A 16,284-nucleotide genomic window follows, 5' to 3' on the forward strand; every position below is an offset into this window, starting at 1 on the left:
GTATCTCATGTTTGTCACCTTGTGTGGATGGTGTGCCAGAGAAGGCCACAGTATCTCATGTTTGTCACCCTGTGTGGATTGTGGGCCAGAGAAGGCCATAGTATCTCATTTTTGTCACCTTGTGTGGATTGTGGGCCAGAGAAGGCCATAGTATCTCATGTCTTTCACCCTGTGTGGGTTGTGGGCCAGAGAAGGCCATAGTATCTCATGTCTTTCACCTTGTGTGGATGGTGGGCTAGAGAAGGCCACAGTATCTCATGTTTGTCACCCTGTGTGGATTGTGGGCCAGAGAAGGCCATAGTATCTCATTTTTGTCACCTTGTGTGGATTGTGGGCCAGAGAAGGCCATAGTATCTCATGTATTTCACCTTGTGTGGATGGTGGGCCAGAGAAGGCCACTGTATCTCATGTTTGTCACCCTGTGTGGATTGTGGGCCAGAGAAGGCCATAGTATCTCATTTTTGTCACCTTGTGTGGATTGTGGGCCAGAGAAGGCCATAGTATCTCATGTTTGTCACCCTGTGTGGATTGTGGGCCAGAGAAGGCCATAGTATCTCATGTTTGTCACCTTGTGTGGACGGTGGGCCAGAGAAGGCCATAGTATCTCATGTTTGGGACCTTGTGTGGATGGTGGGCCAGAGAAGGCCATAGTATCTCATGTTTGTCACCCTGTGTGGATGGTGGGCCAGAGAGGTCCACTGTATCTCATGTTTGGGACCTTGTGTGGATGGTGGGCCAGAGAAGGCCATAGTATCTCATGTTTGTCAACCTGTGTCGATACCCTGAGATGTGTAACAATTTTAACAGTCTGAATAGGTCAAGCTCTGTCATTGATGTGTCATTGTACCCTGACAACATAAAATGTTGATATTAGCTTTCAGTCACTGGTTTGTCTCACCTAGATGCCATTATATACAGGTCTCCGTAATACACAGGTAGTTTGAATATTCGTGACTGTGAGGTAAAATAACTGCCTTCACTGCAGCATCTCTTAGCTGCATCCCTATTCTATTGATTAATGTAACATACTGTTTAAACATATTCAGAACAGCTGTCATATGGTGGCATCAACCATTGGAATGTTGAATCAGCTAAATATTCAAATAAGCAGTCATATCATCTGTGGTTTATCTTGTGAAACAGTATCACATTCTAACAATTTTAGATTTGAGGCAATATGTATCAATCAGTAGGATTAATTCTGAAATGGTTTATGTTTTCAATAACTTTAAGCCCCATGAAGATCTCGGGTAAAATAGGTCTTTAGCAACCAATGCTTGCCGTAAAAGGCGACTATGCTTGTTGTAAGAGGTGACTACCGGGATCGGGTGGTCAAGCTTGCTGACTTGGTTGATGGATGTCATTGTATCCCATTTGCTTAGATCGATGCTCATGACATCAATCACTGGATTTTCTGGTCCAGACTCGATCATTTACAGACTGACATCATGTAGCTGGAATATTGCTGAGTATGATGTTAAACAACAAACAAACAAACAAAAAACCATTTACTTTGAAATCTTTCAGTGTATTGTTACATGTGTCATATTGCTCAGTGTGCTTTTTTACCTTTGGCATCGGTTACCATGGTTTACAAATACCTCATGAATGAATTAATATGCCCCGGCTGCTTAACAAAGTAAAGAAGATAAAATTAGTTTTATTGGCAGTCGGGACTAAAAAGTAAGTTTGTTATATCCGTCAGTTCGTTATAAGCGTGTTCGTTATAACCATAGTTTACTGTATATGTTGGGAGGATATCTCAAAGATACAGAGATGTGCTATGTAACACATCATTTCCTCTAATATGTGCCAGGTCTCTTATCGACACTTGCCTCAACTAAGTGAGGGGTATGAAACAACATAGACAACACATGAAGTGTTGGATTTCTAATTGGCATCTGGGGCGGTCGGGTAGCCTAGTGGTTAAAGCATTCGCTTGTCACGCCGAAGACCCGGGTTCGATTCCCGACATGGGTACATGGGTACAATGTGTGAAGCCCATATAAGGTGTCCCCTGCCAAAAGCGGCGTGAAACCATACTCACTCACTCACTCACTCACTCACTCACTCACTCACTCACTCACTCTAATTGGCATCTATATTATAAGCACTGAATATGTTATATTTAAAAGCTTAGAAACAAAAGGTCCCATTTTAGCAGTTCTGGTCTGAAATAGTAAGTGCTTGGTCTCTACTGCTGGACCTCCATTACCTGATTGTTCAAAGTGCCAGGGTGCTAAATAGAGGAAACAATAACAACAAATTATTTGACATGGTTTGTTGATTATTAATATATCATATATTTATATACTGCACTTATCCAGGTACAAGTATCTGCTCAAATGAGACAATGACCAGTGACCACAATACTGTCAAATGAATTATTATAAGAGTGTTGTCTTGAAATCTATGCATATAATAGGTTCTTATGGATGTGTTTAGGTACATAGTATGTAAATGCATATGATTGCATATTCATAAATATTTTATTTAAGTGGCCACGAATAACAAATTCAATTCATAAATAGATACGGTTTAATTCACTGAACTTGCGAATGAATCGTAACAGCCCTATAAGACATGCCTGAACAGCAGATCCTGGCAACTGAGGGAGACAACTCTCTACTGTGAATTGCAGCACCTTTGACAATAGGGCTGGGAAGGGAAACTCGGGTACTCGGGTCGGGTGGGTCCTGAGTAGTGCCCGGCTACCAACAGGACTACCCGGACCTGTGGTTAGACACATGATATATTGTTTAATGACAAAAATTATCTAAAACTGCAGTAAACTTCGGTGTATGCATGACCAGATCATTTTACATATGTATCTAAATACATTTTGCCAGGGCTACGTTCAAACTTTTCCTAATCTGACAGTTTGTACCTATCTCTTAATATCTACAGCAGGTACCCGGGTAGTTTTGGGTAATAGGGGGTGGGTACCTGGGTAGTAAATTTGGACTCGTCCCAGCCCTATTTCACAATATTCGGCAACCTGAGCCCTCTGTTAAATATGTACTTCAGTGTATCATGTAAGATATGTCCAATATCAAAGAACTAATCCAATAGTTGTAAGCTTACCTTTGTCTTTGTTGTACAGGACAATGAGTTCCACATCAAAAGAAGACGGAAAGATGCCCCTCGGCCCCGGGGGATTCAGGACGAGACCTTTGAGGCTGAAGGTAGGTCCTTCTATAGTGAGACTGTCCAGATGAGATGGTAATTAGCAAGCAGTAATGTACAAATAATGGGACTGTTATGTGCTGTATACCCTACAGTTAGAAATGCCATAACCTTGTCTTCGTCTCTCAGATCACAAATTAATGAGGAAATAATAATGCCCTTTCTTCATGCTGATATTGGTAACAAAATAAAAAAAGTATGGTAAGAAAATAAAGCAGAATATTTTAAGTTTTTTTTATTTTCCCTTTTCTTTAAATTTCACCCAAGCAACAATTCTTTTAAGAAATGTCTTTAAAAATTTATTTTGCAATTTTACTTTCCTTTTGTGACCACAATCAAAAGAGATCAAATTAATTGAATAAAAGATTGAAGGATTTGTACGTTGTCACTGATGAAAGAATATCAGCAAATAGATAGTACACTGTTTTTATTATCCCTTGCTGCAAAGTGGACGGGGGATATAGGAATGGGTGCTGTCCGTCCTTCCTTCCGTCTGTTCATCCGTCCGTCACCTTCCGTTTCGGATGCAGAATTAAAAAACCTTACGAGATATCTCAACCAAACTTGGCACATTGATAGGTCTGGTGATGAACTGATGCCTTTTGATAGTTTGAGATTTTTAAAAAGATTATTTTCGAGTTTCCATAGCAATGACTTTGACTTAGACTGAAAATGGTGGTAGTGCTCGTTTCCAGAGCAGATCTTGAAAACTGTACAGTATTTCTTGCCTTGCGCACAACTGGCCAGGAGGCACGGGTGACCCAGTTGTCTAAGGCGCCATGATTCGCTGTGCAGAGTTGCGTCCCTTGGGCACACCAGAAACCTATGATTGTAGGTTCGAATCCCGGTTTCGCTCCGATTATGTTTCTAGGTTTGTCAGCACCATACCTGTACTCGTGGGCTTCACCGAAGTGGTAAACGTTTGAGACCTGCATCATTTTGGGCTTTCCTTTCACATTAAGCTGACACGCCATGATATAACTGGAATACTGTTAAATGCGGCGTTAGACCCATCTTGGCAGGGAATATGAGTATTTCATGCTTGGTTTTAGTTATTTCTTTAATTGTTAGTTAATTGTGTTAACCACTCATAATGTTTGCAAGTTTTTGTGTCATTTTAAGGTGGCTGGTAGTTAGCCAGTCGAGGTATTTAATCTGTACCTGAAAAATAGTTTATGGCTGGCTGATCAGAAAGTGTTTTCTCATTGAAGTTTAAAGTGATGAAATATGGTCAAATGTCTTCCTTTTGCTGCAAGTTGAGGTTGGTAGCATGAATGTGTGCAAAGGAAGAAATGCTTGCTCAGCATCAATTGCAAGGTCACTATAAATTCATTTAAGCAGCAATGACCTAACGTTTCCTGATTATCTTGCCTCAGTGATTGTTCAGTTGTGTAATCCCTACAAACAATACTGGCCAGATAATTGCTTCCATTGTCTGTGTTATGTAAGCTGGCTGGGTTACAGCAACCAGACTAGAGCACATCCCCACTGATATCTGCTGTGGAGGGCATGTACTATGTGCAGGATATTTTACTTCTTGACGTTTTCATATTTTAATGGAACTTTATAAGCATTAAACAGTAAGTATTTGGTACATCAGATCATGTTATGATGTATCGTACACTCTTGTTACAGAAACATTGACTTTGGAATCCAATGAGTGTAGTAGATCAGTTTCAGAAAGATGTCTGTTTGTATGTTCACCCAGTTGAGAGGATGTCATCTGTTGTTTGTCATTTACAAAAGGTGTAAGACTTCTGCCCTTAACTCCCACCCACCCCCCCCCCCCCCCCCCCCCCCCCCCCCCCTTCCTCTAAAAAATCATATATATACTTGGAAGAAACACCCTAATTGTAAATATATATAGTGAGTGAGTATGGTTTTACGCCACTTTTAGCAATATTCCAGCAATATCACGGCAGGGGAAACCAGAAATGGGCTTCACACATTGTACCCATATGGGGAATCGAACCCGGGCCTTTGGCGTGAGGAGTGAACGCTTTAACCACTAGACTACCTCACTGCCCCGTAAATATGTATCACTTTTGGAGGGGGGATACGGCGGAAGTCTTTCCAGGTGAGGGACAGAAGGAACTCTCGGCAGGTTTGACAGTCACATTCAACCATCGGAGCCATCTCTGTATAGTTAGGGTGGTGTTGTGGGAGTAGAAGTGTTTGCTTGACATACCAGAGACCCTGATGGTGATTACAATGTGGGAATTGTTTTCTTGCTGTTCCTCCCCATTGTAGATCATGTTGACATCTCTTGCAGTTGAACTGAGCCACAGTGATCTTGAAGTGACATGTTCCCTAGCTCTTTCATTAAAGTGTTCAAAAGTCGTTGTGCATGTCTCCCTGTTGGCGTTTCGGGTTAGAACAGGTCCCCTACTTTTGATGGTCATAAAAGATGACCAAAAGGATCTGATGGTCTGGCTTGTCAATTTGGTTAATTGTGTGTAATCATACCCCAACAGCATGGATAGTTGTTCAATCTCTGGATTGTCTGCTCCAGACTTGATTATTTACAGTCAGACGTCATACAGCTGGAATACTGCTGAGTGCGGTGTTTAGCAACAAGTAAACATTAAGCATGTCCTTACATAAAGTTATCATTTGCAGGAGTCGGAATATGATTGGTTAAGTAAGTCATAATTCTCATACCCACATGCCTTAAAATGTACGTTTAGTGACACTTTTTCTCTGTTTCCATGGAATCATGATTTTATGCCTTTCCATCAATGCAAGAAACTAGGGCTGGGACGGGTAACTCTCGTACTCGGGTCGGGTGGGTACTGGCAAAAATTATCTTGAACTCTATGGTTACACTATAAGTGACAAATGTTCACATTTCTTTCTGATTATGCACACATTCCTTCTGACTTTATATGTGTTCATAAAGAAACAACTTCTGTCAACTTCAGTGTATGCATGACAAGATTAGTTAATGTGTATCTAAATACATTTTGACTGGAGTAGGGTCAAATGTTTCCCAATCGGACATTTTGTACCTATCTCTTGAGACCATCAGAGGGTTCCTGGGTAGGGTCGGGTGACAGTGGGGTGGGTACCCGGGTAGTAAATTTGGACTCGTCCCAGCCCTACAAGAAACACCTACAGACAAAATGTTTGGTTTGAAATTGTTTTTTGTGAGGATGAAATGTGTCATCGAGCGAAATAATGAATGCTGCGTTATACTTAAGTGGAATTCCAGTTATACCACAAGTCTGTTGATAGATACTCCAACCTGGCCCAGGCAAACAAATCATCCACACCCTCAGGGAACTTAGTCTGTCTTGAGTGCTTCTTTGGAAGTGCTTCCTATTCTGCAGATGGAGGCACACGTGCTCCAGTTGCCTGAGGTGCACAGTTGCATCCCTTAGATGTGCAAGAATCCTATGATTGTGGATACTTGAATACCAGATTTGCTCTGGTTATGATCTTAGTTTGTCAAAACCATACCCATGCTTGTGGGTTTGTGGGTGACCCGTGAAGATCCCGGGTAGAATAGGTCTTCTGTATCCCATGCTTGCCGTAAAAGGTGACTATATATGCTTGTTGTAAGAGGTGACTAATGGGATCAGGTGGTCAGGCTCACTGACAATTGTTTGGATCGATGCTCATGATGTCAATTACTGGATTGTCTAGTCCAAACTGGAATATTACTGAGTGCGGCTTTAAACAACTTCACTCCATGTTTTCCTTTATCATTAACTGACATGCATTTGAGTTGATACACAGAAATACTTTTCAATGTGGTGTTTAACTGTCGCGCCTATTGCAGGTCAGATGAACCTGACGATGACAGACGCAGACGTTGAGTCCGGGCAGGATAAGCTGCTGGAGGTGTGGCGGACACTTGGAGTGGGGCAAGATGGCTACCTCACGCTGTCCGAGCTCCGCACTGTGTGCAACTACATTGAGTTGGAGATGGATGAAGATGTGAGTTGTGGTCACCAGTCTGGAAAATGCCCGTGGTGATTTACACATTTTAGGCTGAACCAGTGTATTTTATTTTTTTTCCTGAGTATTTACAATATCATCCTAAAAATAAAATCACAATATTTTATTCCAAAATATGCATTTGAAATATATTTATTGTATAATACTTTTTGTTCCATTGTGACTTGTTTTTTGTACAAAATATGTTTTTGTTTATATTTTTCATTTAAAGCCCCACCAATGAAATGTATGTGTTATCATCATGTTATATCGATCTGTCAGATCACTCATTTTAGCTCCACCCACCGAGAGTGGTAGTTTTTTCTGCAAATGCCCCTTTAAGAAATTTTAGGTAATACATCTCAAATTAACTGTGACAACATTTCTGTAGGGTTTATATTTCCTCTAGGGAATGAATAAAATTGATATAATGACCTAACTTACTGATTTATTGGAAGAAAATATAATACAGTAGAACATGGATATAACGAACTACAAGGGACCGGAGAAACCAGTTCGTTATATACGTTTTCGCTCTGAAACGTCCACCATCTTGGCTAAAGCAAAACACATACACACATACACGTTTATACACGTTTATACACGTTTATACACGTTTCCTCACGTATCTACCGGTGATTCAGTGAAAAAGTACCCAATGATACAACTTCAAAACATTTTGTTCCAATTGTAGGATCAATGTTTGTTTTACAGACAAGATTGGTCCAAATTACATGGACATGTAAGATTAACATGAAGCAAGTTTAACAAGGTCGAATTGTCAGTGACACATGACACTGAGTGAGATTTCTCAGTTTGCTTTTCGGTCACTAATTAGTGGTAGATGGGCCTTGTCAGCGATCAGATATCAGTTTGCTATATCCGATAGTTCTCTGTAGAGAGTTCGTTATGTACGTAAATTTTATATGATAATATATAGGAGATAATTCGTTTTTTTTTTAACATTTCGTTGTATCCGTTTGTTTGCTCTATCCCTGTTCGTTATATCTGTGTTCTACTGTATGTGAAATGATTTCCACAGGAGGTCTGGAAGCTCTTCAAGAAGCTGGATAATGACAATGATGGCCGAGTCAGCTTTGAAGAACTACTGAAGAGTTTCAGTCAAAGCTCCAGGGCCAGGTCTCTGACTCCCTCACCGCGGCCGTCGCGGAGTATCCAGCGATCCCAGAGGCCTGTCAGCACCCCAACAATACGATCTCTGTCAGCTCAGCGGAAACTGCGCCTTGGTTCCACTCCCGCGGAACGGAGTGTCACTCCTGTGGTCCTGACAAGTGGGGAGGTGACGGGTCTCTTCACAGCCCTGGACCCATGGCACTCAGGGTACGTGGTACTTGTGTAGTTATCAGTGTCAAAGTGAGTTGCAAGGCACCTCTGCATGCTTCCCGAGAGCTCTGTGGTCTAGTGGATAAAGCATCTACCTGGAGAGTGGAAGGTCGGCGATTGATCCTGGGGCCATGTCATGAAAACATGATAGTACCTGTTGTTACCTTGCCTGGCACTCGGCATTAATTATGCAGTAACCCTATGTCACCTCACCTCACCTCACCTGCTTGTTGTACGAACCAACTGAAATGGGGATGGGACGTCTGCACTGTGACTTGGCTTCTTGGGTGGACTTGCTCATGCTTTCAATCAGTGGTTTACCTGGCCAAACTCAATACAACCCTACTTGATACGACTGGAACACTGCTGACTGTGACATTTAACTAGCTCAACTTACTCGCATTCATTATTTACCTTATCTTATTGGTCATAAGGTTTGAGAATAGTGAGTCTTAAAAACTTTACACCATGTGGGGATTCCGACGAAGTATTGGTCCTTAGCAACCTATGCTGGTTGTAAGAGGCGACCAAAAGGAACAGGTGGTCAGGCTCGGTGACTTGGTTGTTTGCCTGTCATCGTACCCTAACGGCATGCATAGTCTTTTTTTTATCAATTTAATGAGTGCATTGTTTGGTTCCAAATACAGGGCACTATCATGCAGGTATCAACAAAACAAATTCATAAATTCAATGCATGCCATTCAGGAGCAGAATAGATACCCTGTACTTCTGTATAGGGATGGCCAGGGGGATCAGGTGGCCACAATGTCTTCAAAGTGTCCACATGATGGATCGGGTGATCAGACTCGCTGACTTGGTTGGTGCATGTCATCGATCCCAATTGCGTGGATCGATGCTCATGATGTCAATCACTGGATTGTCTGGTCCAGACTTGATTATTTACAGACCGCTGTCATATAGCTTGCATATTGTTGAGTGTGGTGTTAAACAACAAACAAACAAACATGACTAACTGCAGTGTCGTTGAGAATCTGTCAGTAGCTGAGAACACTTGGCTGCAAACAGTGGCATTCATTCATGTCGTTAATATGATGTTGTAGATTTGCCCAGCCTGAAGATGTCATAGATCTCTGGGAGAAGCACAACATCATGAATGGAGCTGATATTCTCACGGTATGTTCATGGTTGCAGCAGATAATTCTGATGAAGGCATCAATGCAAATGAAATGATAGGACATCGTCTGTTCTTTTTCATATTTATATAAAAACATGTATTTGATATTTAATATTTAATCCCATCCCTATTATTAAATGTGTCAAGTTGCCCTGGTGCCACAATTTGCTATGCAGTGTTGCCTCCCTTGGGCACACCAGGAACCTGTTTTTGTTGGTTTTAATCTCATTTTGACCTGAATATGTTACTAGCTTTGTTAGTACCATACTGTGCTCATGATCATGGATGAAAGTCCCACATGAAGCTGACACTCCGTGATATTACTGGAATACTCTTCAAGTGACATTGAGCCCAACTCATTCATTTTCTCCCCTGTGATTGTTCCAGGTTAGAATATGTCCACTGTAACCTATGTTTGTCATAGGAGCCGACTTAATGGATCTTGTGATCTGACTTGATCGCATGTCTTTGTTTCCCGATGGTGTGGATCATAGCTCACTGAATAGTACATTATAGAATATTTCCAGGTTGACACAGATAGCTGGAATATTGCTCAATGTGGCATCAACAGGAGGATTTTCTTCTATGTAAACACCTAGAATATAGTTTTAATATACAGATTATGGCCTTAACATACCATCATAGTATTGGATACTAGTGGTTCCTTTGAATAGTGATTTGTACTTCTCTCACAAACCTAACTTCTCCTGTTTTACATGTGCACTATGTTACATATTGATGGCTTGAGAGTTATCTCCCTTACTGTATGCACATGGTATTACACTACTGTTTTGTTTGATGGCGTTCTTGAAACTAAGTAAATCCATTGACCAACCACTTCTATCTGTTATAACTTGCTAGTTATGAAGCTTGGTAACATCAAACACTACATGTGTAAACTTCCATGAAATCAATTGCACAACATGCCAAATAAGGCATACTCAAATAGAATAGGTCAGGTCAACTGATTATGTTGAAGTATTATTACAAGTTATTATCTTTTAAACATAAACAGAAATTAGACTTTAGTTCTTTTTTGTTTCTAAATAAAACTTGCACACCTATCCCTAGACAAAACTACTTTTGAGTACTGATCAAATAAAAGTGACTTTCATCTCTCATCCATTATAGGCTTCTGTCCAATGTCCTTTTCCATGTTGGACATTATCTTCATCTCAAAATTAACATAAGGTTTGCGTGACTGCAAGGGTTGTCTCCCTTTGATCAGCAAGCAAAACCTGTTACATCTGAATCTGCATGATACATAGACTTAACTAGTTGTATTTTCTGAAAAAATAACATCAATATATTGCATTTGTTAATTTAATATCACACTTGCTGCCAATATTCTTGCACTCTAAGTGTTGAATGTCACCCTCATAATGTTCAACACACAATACCTGAGACAGGAGATTGTATTACTTGTCAATAATGATTCTGTGACTGCTGTTTTGTTTCAAGGCTCTTGACTTTGACCATGACACCAAACTGAATCTCTCTGAGCTGTCCTATGCGTTGGAGCAGGCTTTAGCCAATGAGAATCTAGACGCTGTCTCCCACGCTGCACTGGTCACATGCCAACAGGAACTGCGACATCTCAGGTCAGCTTCATCAACTTATTTCCTTGGTGAAAACATGACAATAACATATTTTCAAAGAAGGCTCTTCTGAATTTATTCCATTTAATTGTTTATGTGAGTTTTAGAAGTGATTTTAGATTTTCTATAAGTTGTTGCATATTAGATGTTTTCTTTTTGATCTTCTACATCTGCTTGTCGGGGCGGTCGGGTAGCCTAGTGGTTAAAGCGTCCGCTCGTCAAGCCGAAGACCCGGGTTCGATTCCCGACATGGGTTCAATATGTGAAGCCCATTTCTGGTGTCCCCCGCTTTGATATTGCTGGAATATTTCTAAAAGCGGCGTAAAACCCCACTCACTCACTCTACATCTGCTTGTCAGGCAGTGTGTTAGTTTACTTACAGCCTGATCCTGTCCCTTTGTACTGGTCACAATACTTGTCCTTTCAAACAGTGGTTTTGCTGGCATGATGCCATTGTACTATAACATGTGCTCCCTCATATGTCAGCTCAAGTGTTTCAACTCTCGAATTGACCGCCTCCATGGTGTAGTGGTAGAGTGTCTGACCAGAGAGTGGAAGGTCTGGGGTTTAGTCCCTGGCCGTGTCATACCAAAAGAGCTCGGACTCAGTATACTGTGTCTGAGTAGTGTATTCATGTTAAACTGTGGCATGGTATCTCAGTGGGCTAGCACTATAAATCAGAAATCAGGATCAGTCCGGACAAGTGCACACGCACACGCACACACACACACACACACACACACACACACACACATGGTAATTTGCTAATGAGCTTTGTGGCGACCCTGTTCTATTGAACATTACTGTCCAATATTTTTGTTTCTCTGACTTAATATTTCTGGCTATGTGTTGCCAGATCGTGCGTCGATGCATTGACGAGCGAACGGGACAAGTTGAAGTTGGACCTGCAGGAGTCCAACGCCCGAGCTGTGCTGCTGGCCAAGGAGGTTGACGAGAGGCATGCACACATGGAGAAGTCTAATGAGTCCAAGTTGTTGTGAGTTTATACTAACAGAATTCACTTTCTTCAGTTCATATCATCCAAGTGGGGGCAGATGCTGGTTGTTATAGAAGAAAGTCTGAAATTGATTCTAGTTTCTGTCTTCTAAACTCAGCTCAAATAAACTCCTCCCCAATGGGGATTATAATTATAATAATTGCCTATTTATGTTGCACATATTTCCACACCCCTCAGGGGCATGCTCAAATTTCTATTATTACCCCGGTCACTGGATCAGTAAGCACTCAATAATCATTCTCTGCTCCCTTGGGAGTATACAACCCAAGCTGCCTGTTAGACGCTAGAAGGTTAACAACCACATTGCCATCTCATCCTGCCGGGTACCCATTCACTGCTGAGTGAACAGAGGCCCATTTCTAACAAAGTAACTTGCCCAAGGAGATGCCACATGTGTTACTAGTTCTTCAGTGTGGGGCAGGACTGAAGCCCAAGAAACTCAGCTTCCTAAATGTGGTCACCCATCCAAGGACTCTCCACGACTGACGTTGTGTAACTTCACCTGATTTGTGACCTGTGCGCTGTGCTCTGTGCACAGGACCACAATTCTGGGTTAGAGTAGGCCCCCCGAAACCTATGCTGGTAGTAAGAGGCAACCGAATGATTCCGGTGGTCAGGATCAGTGATTTCGTTGTGTGCATGTTTACCCCGATGATGTAGATCATTCACAATATTAATCAATTAATAGACCCTTGAAGATCCGGAGTAGTGTAGGTCTTCAGCAACCCATGCTTGCCGTAAAAGGGGAATATGCCTGTCGTAAGGGGCATCTAACGTGATCGGGTGGTCAGACTCGCCGACTTGGTTGATGCATGTCATCGTATCCCAATTGCATGGATCGATGCTCATGATATCAATCACTGGATTGGTTGGTCTAGACTAGATTATTTACTAACTGCCGTCATATAGCTGGAATATTGTTGAGTGCAACGTTAAACAACAAACAAATACAATATGTTCAGTAATCAACAATCACAGGTATTTATTGAAGCCCCGATTGGACAGTGTACTTATTGCTATTTCCTAAGTAATTTCCATGTAAGCTTCAGAACCTAGGGTTTTCATACAACTGCCTTTGCATAACTTTGATACACATGTATCTGCACATGTATCTGCACATGTATATGCATGTGACAGCTGTCGTAGGATGCAAAGACCAGGTGCGACTGCAACTAAGGTGTTCTTCATAGCTCTGCTATTCATTTGACTGGCTAATGTTAAAAAATATTACTTAACTTCACATTTTAGTACTGAAACATACTTTATTACAAATTTTACTGCAATAAAATGAATTGAAACAGCTAATTTTGATTTCCACTGAAAGATCGCCCTTTGATCTTGATAAATGTACAATGATTCAAGGGGCTGTTGTTGCCTGTATGTCATGCATCAGTGAAACTTGGCTTTTTTTTTAAGTAAGATGGAGAACTGTTGCCAGTTTTTGGCACCAGTTTCTTTACATCCTGCTATTGTACTGTCACTCATTCTCAATCATTATCAGTGTACATAGTAACCTGAGATTCATCAAGGTCTCCAATCTAAGTGGGCCGGTGGGGTGGCCTCGTGACGCCAAAGACCTGGTTTCAATTCCCCACATACAATGTTTGAAGCCCATTTCTGGTGTCCCCTGTCATGATATTGCTAGAGTATTGCTAATAGCTGCGTAAAACCATACTCACTCACTCACTCAAATCAATGTGCCCATAGCAAATTGGGAAAATGCATTGTAATGTTAATAATTTGGAGTTTTTTGAGCCCTGGAGCCCTTTTTGACACACAGGATATACTTCATTTGAGAAATTAATAAAACTTTCAGAAATTGTAAAGAATGTTATAGGAAATGTTCATTAGACTGAGAATTAGACTGTTCATTTCAACACTTGCATAATTTGGGACTTATTCCAACAGTGAATGTATATGTGGTATTGAGCAATAATTGCCCTCACTCCTACCAGACCTAACTCTCCTCCCACATTTAGACCTCCTCCGTGGTCTAGTGGTAGAGCGTCCGCCCGGAGAGCGGAATCCCCGGCCGCGTCATACCAAAAGATGTTAAAAGATGGTACTTGTTGTTACCCTGTCTGGCACTCGGCATTAAGGGGCTAAAACAAGGACTGGACGGCTCGGAGTCAGTAAACTGTGTCTGAGTGGGGTATTCATGTTAAACTGTGGCATGGTATCTCAGTGAGCTAGCACTATAAATCGTCATCAATCCGGACTAGTACAAGCAAACACATACACGTAAACACATACACGTACATGCACGTCGCTATGTAAGTGCAATAATCTTGGACGCGACGTTAAACCCAATTTCACCTCACCTCACCTCCCTCATTTAGCTGCCATGTCGTTGTAAAACAGCATGAAGGGGTGTTGCAAGCAGCATTACACCCCACCCACTTACAAAGTGAAATAGTGTGATTGAATTGAACACCTGTGTTTCCCTACAGTGACATAATCTGTGCAATTAAAGACACCTACATGTGAGTACTCGTGACTGATGTAGTCACAGTTTCAAGTGGGAGTTTGATTTTATGTTCATTTCTCAGTGGAAAGGGATTTTAAATATTAGGTTATTGGTTGGTTTGGGTGCAGTATGGAACACATTTATCAACTTCACTGTTTTTGTTTATAACCCGGTGGTGATTCCAGGTCAGTAGCCCTTGATTTCCTCATACTGGACATAAGGATTGGGTGGTCACAGTGTGTGACTTTCTGATGCCTCAACAGACTCCTTTAATTACAGGCTGTCTTGATACTGAGCTTTGAAATATTTCATTCAACTCTTTTAATTTTTAGAATGGTGGTGGGTGTTATATTGTTCTACTGAATCTCTGCAGTACCTACCAGTAGGGATATTAGATTGCCTGGTCGGGGGTTTTAGTTAATGCTGACAAACATATTTGTCTTTGATGCTGTACTAAAGGGTTTAAAAGATACAGCATTCATCTTAGTTGTGACCACAGTGACATGAAACATCAGTGTGCTCATTCCACTTACTCGGATTGTGGGTCAAGTTTCATTTCTGTTTATTGATTACTGTATTTTCTTGAGTATAGTGCACACTTTTTTCCCAAATATATGCATTATACACGCAATAATGAGTTTTGATAGTTTTTCCCCCCCCAACGGAAAGACAATACCGTGAGTGCGTAACACCGGAAATATCATGTCAACAAATCCATACATCTAAAAAAATTCAAATTTGGACTGACCCAGTTTCTCATCACCAGTTTGTTTACCGAAATTCACGGAAAGGGTACGATAAACTTTTCAGGGCATAATATTTGAATTTGTTTTCCCCAAATACTGACTCCGCTAGATGGGGGTGCGCATTATACATGGGTGCGCACTATACTCAAGAAAATATGGTACTTAGTTTTCCAAGTATGCTTTGGATAATGCTTGTCTTGTTTGTAGACCTAGTGTAGAGGTTCTGGCTCACCTGGACTGAATGTCCTTGTGAATTTACGGCAGAGTCTGTTCTCCATTGCTGTCAGTGAGCTGAAGCTTTGGGAGGTTGTTCAACAACTTGATGGCAGTACATTTCAAATTGTTGTGTTTAAGAATAAACTAAACATGAATACGATCATAATTCAATAATGTTGAAACATTGTGTATTAAGGGAGTTACCATGTAAGATACTATAGCAGAAAATATAACACATAAATTAAATAGAATACTGCTCAAGACCTAAGGCTACTTGCTTGTGGTTGAAATCTTACCCTTGAATCCAAATTTCCTTGGACTGCAATTTTGCCTGATCCTAGACTGTATAGGTTTAAGAAAAACATTAACTTGCTCTTTCATGGTCTGAATTCTGCTGCTTAGCTTCCCACATCTCAATTCTTCCTCCTGTCCAGAACAATAGAGAAGAAGTACCAGGACCAGATCCGCAGCCTCCAGGGGGCGCTAGAGTCTGAGCGTGAGACCCACTCGGCGCACTCCGCTAAGCTGCGGCAGAACCTGGAGTCTGAGATGGAGGGACTGAGACAGCAGGAGACCAAGTTAAAGGAGAACCTGGCCATGGCACAGGAGGTATGTTGGTGGGGGTCAGTATGGGA

At 41.3% G+C, this 16,284-nt stretch overlaps 1 protein-coding gene across 4 annotated transcripts in view; it reads left to right on the plus strand.

Moving 5' to 3' along the window:
* The window catches only part of LOC139442512 (ninein-like protein), an 85,745-nt gene that overhangs the window by 36,379 nt on the left and 33,082 nt on the right, over positions 1 to 16,284 (plus strand). For all 4 annotated transcript variants that reach the window (XM_071223325.1, XM_071223327.1, XM_071223326.1 and 1 more), the window contains 7 exons: positions 3,104 to 3,185; positions 6,968 to 7,125; positions 8,168 to 8,466; positions 9,531 to 9,603; positions 11,066 to 11,205; positions 12,059 to 12,199; positions 16,084 to 16,258. In XM_071223325.1, the coding sequence (XP_071079426.1) occupies positions 3,104 to 3,185; positions 6,968 to 7,125; positions 8,168 to 8,466; positions 9,531 to 9,603; positions 11,066 to 11,205; positions 12,059 to 12,199; positions 16,084 to 16,258 (1,068 nt within the window). The remainder of the gene's footprint in view (positions 1 to 3,103; positions 3,186 to 6,967; positions 7,126 to 8,167; positions 8,467 to 9,530; positions 9,604 to 11,065; positions 11,206 to 12,058; positions 12,200 to 16,083; positions 16,259 to 16,284) is intronic.

The sequence above is a fragment of the Haliotis cracherodii genome, unplaced genomic scaffold, assembly GCF_022045235.1.
Source record: "Haliotis cracherodii isolate W230 unplaced genomic scaffold, xgHalCrac1.p SCAF_5, whole genome shotgun sequence".
Classification (NCBI taxonomy): domain Eukaryota; kingdom Metazoa; phylum Mollusca; class Gastropoda; order Lepetellida; family Haliotidae; genus Haliotis; species Haliotis cracherodii.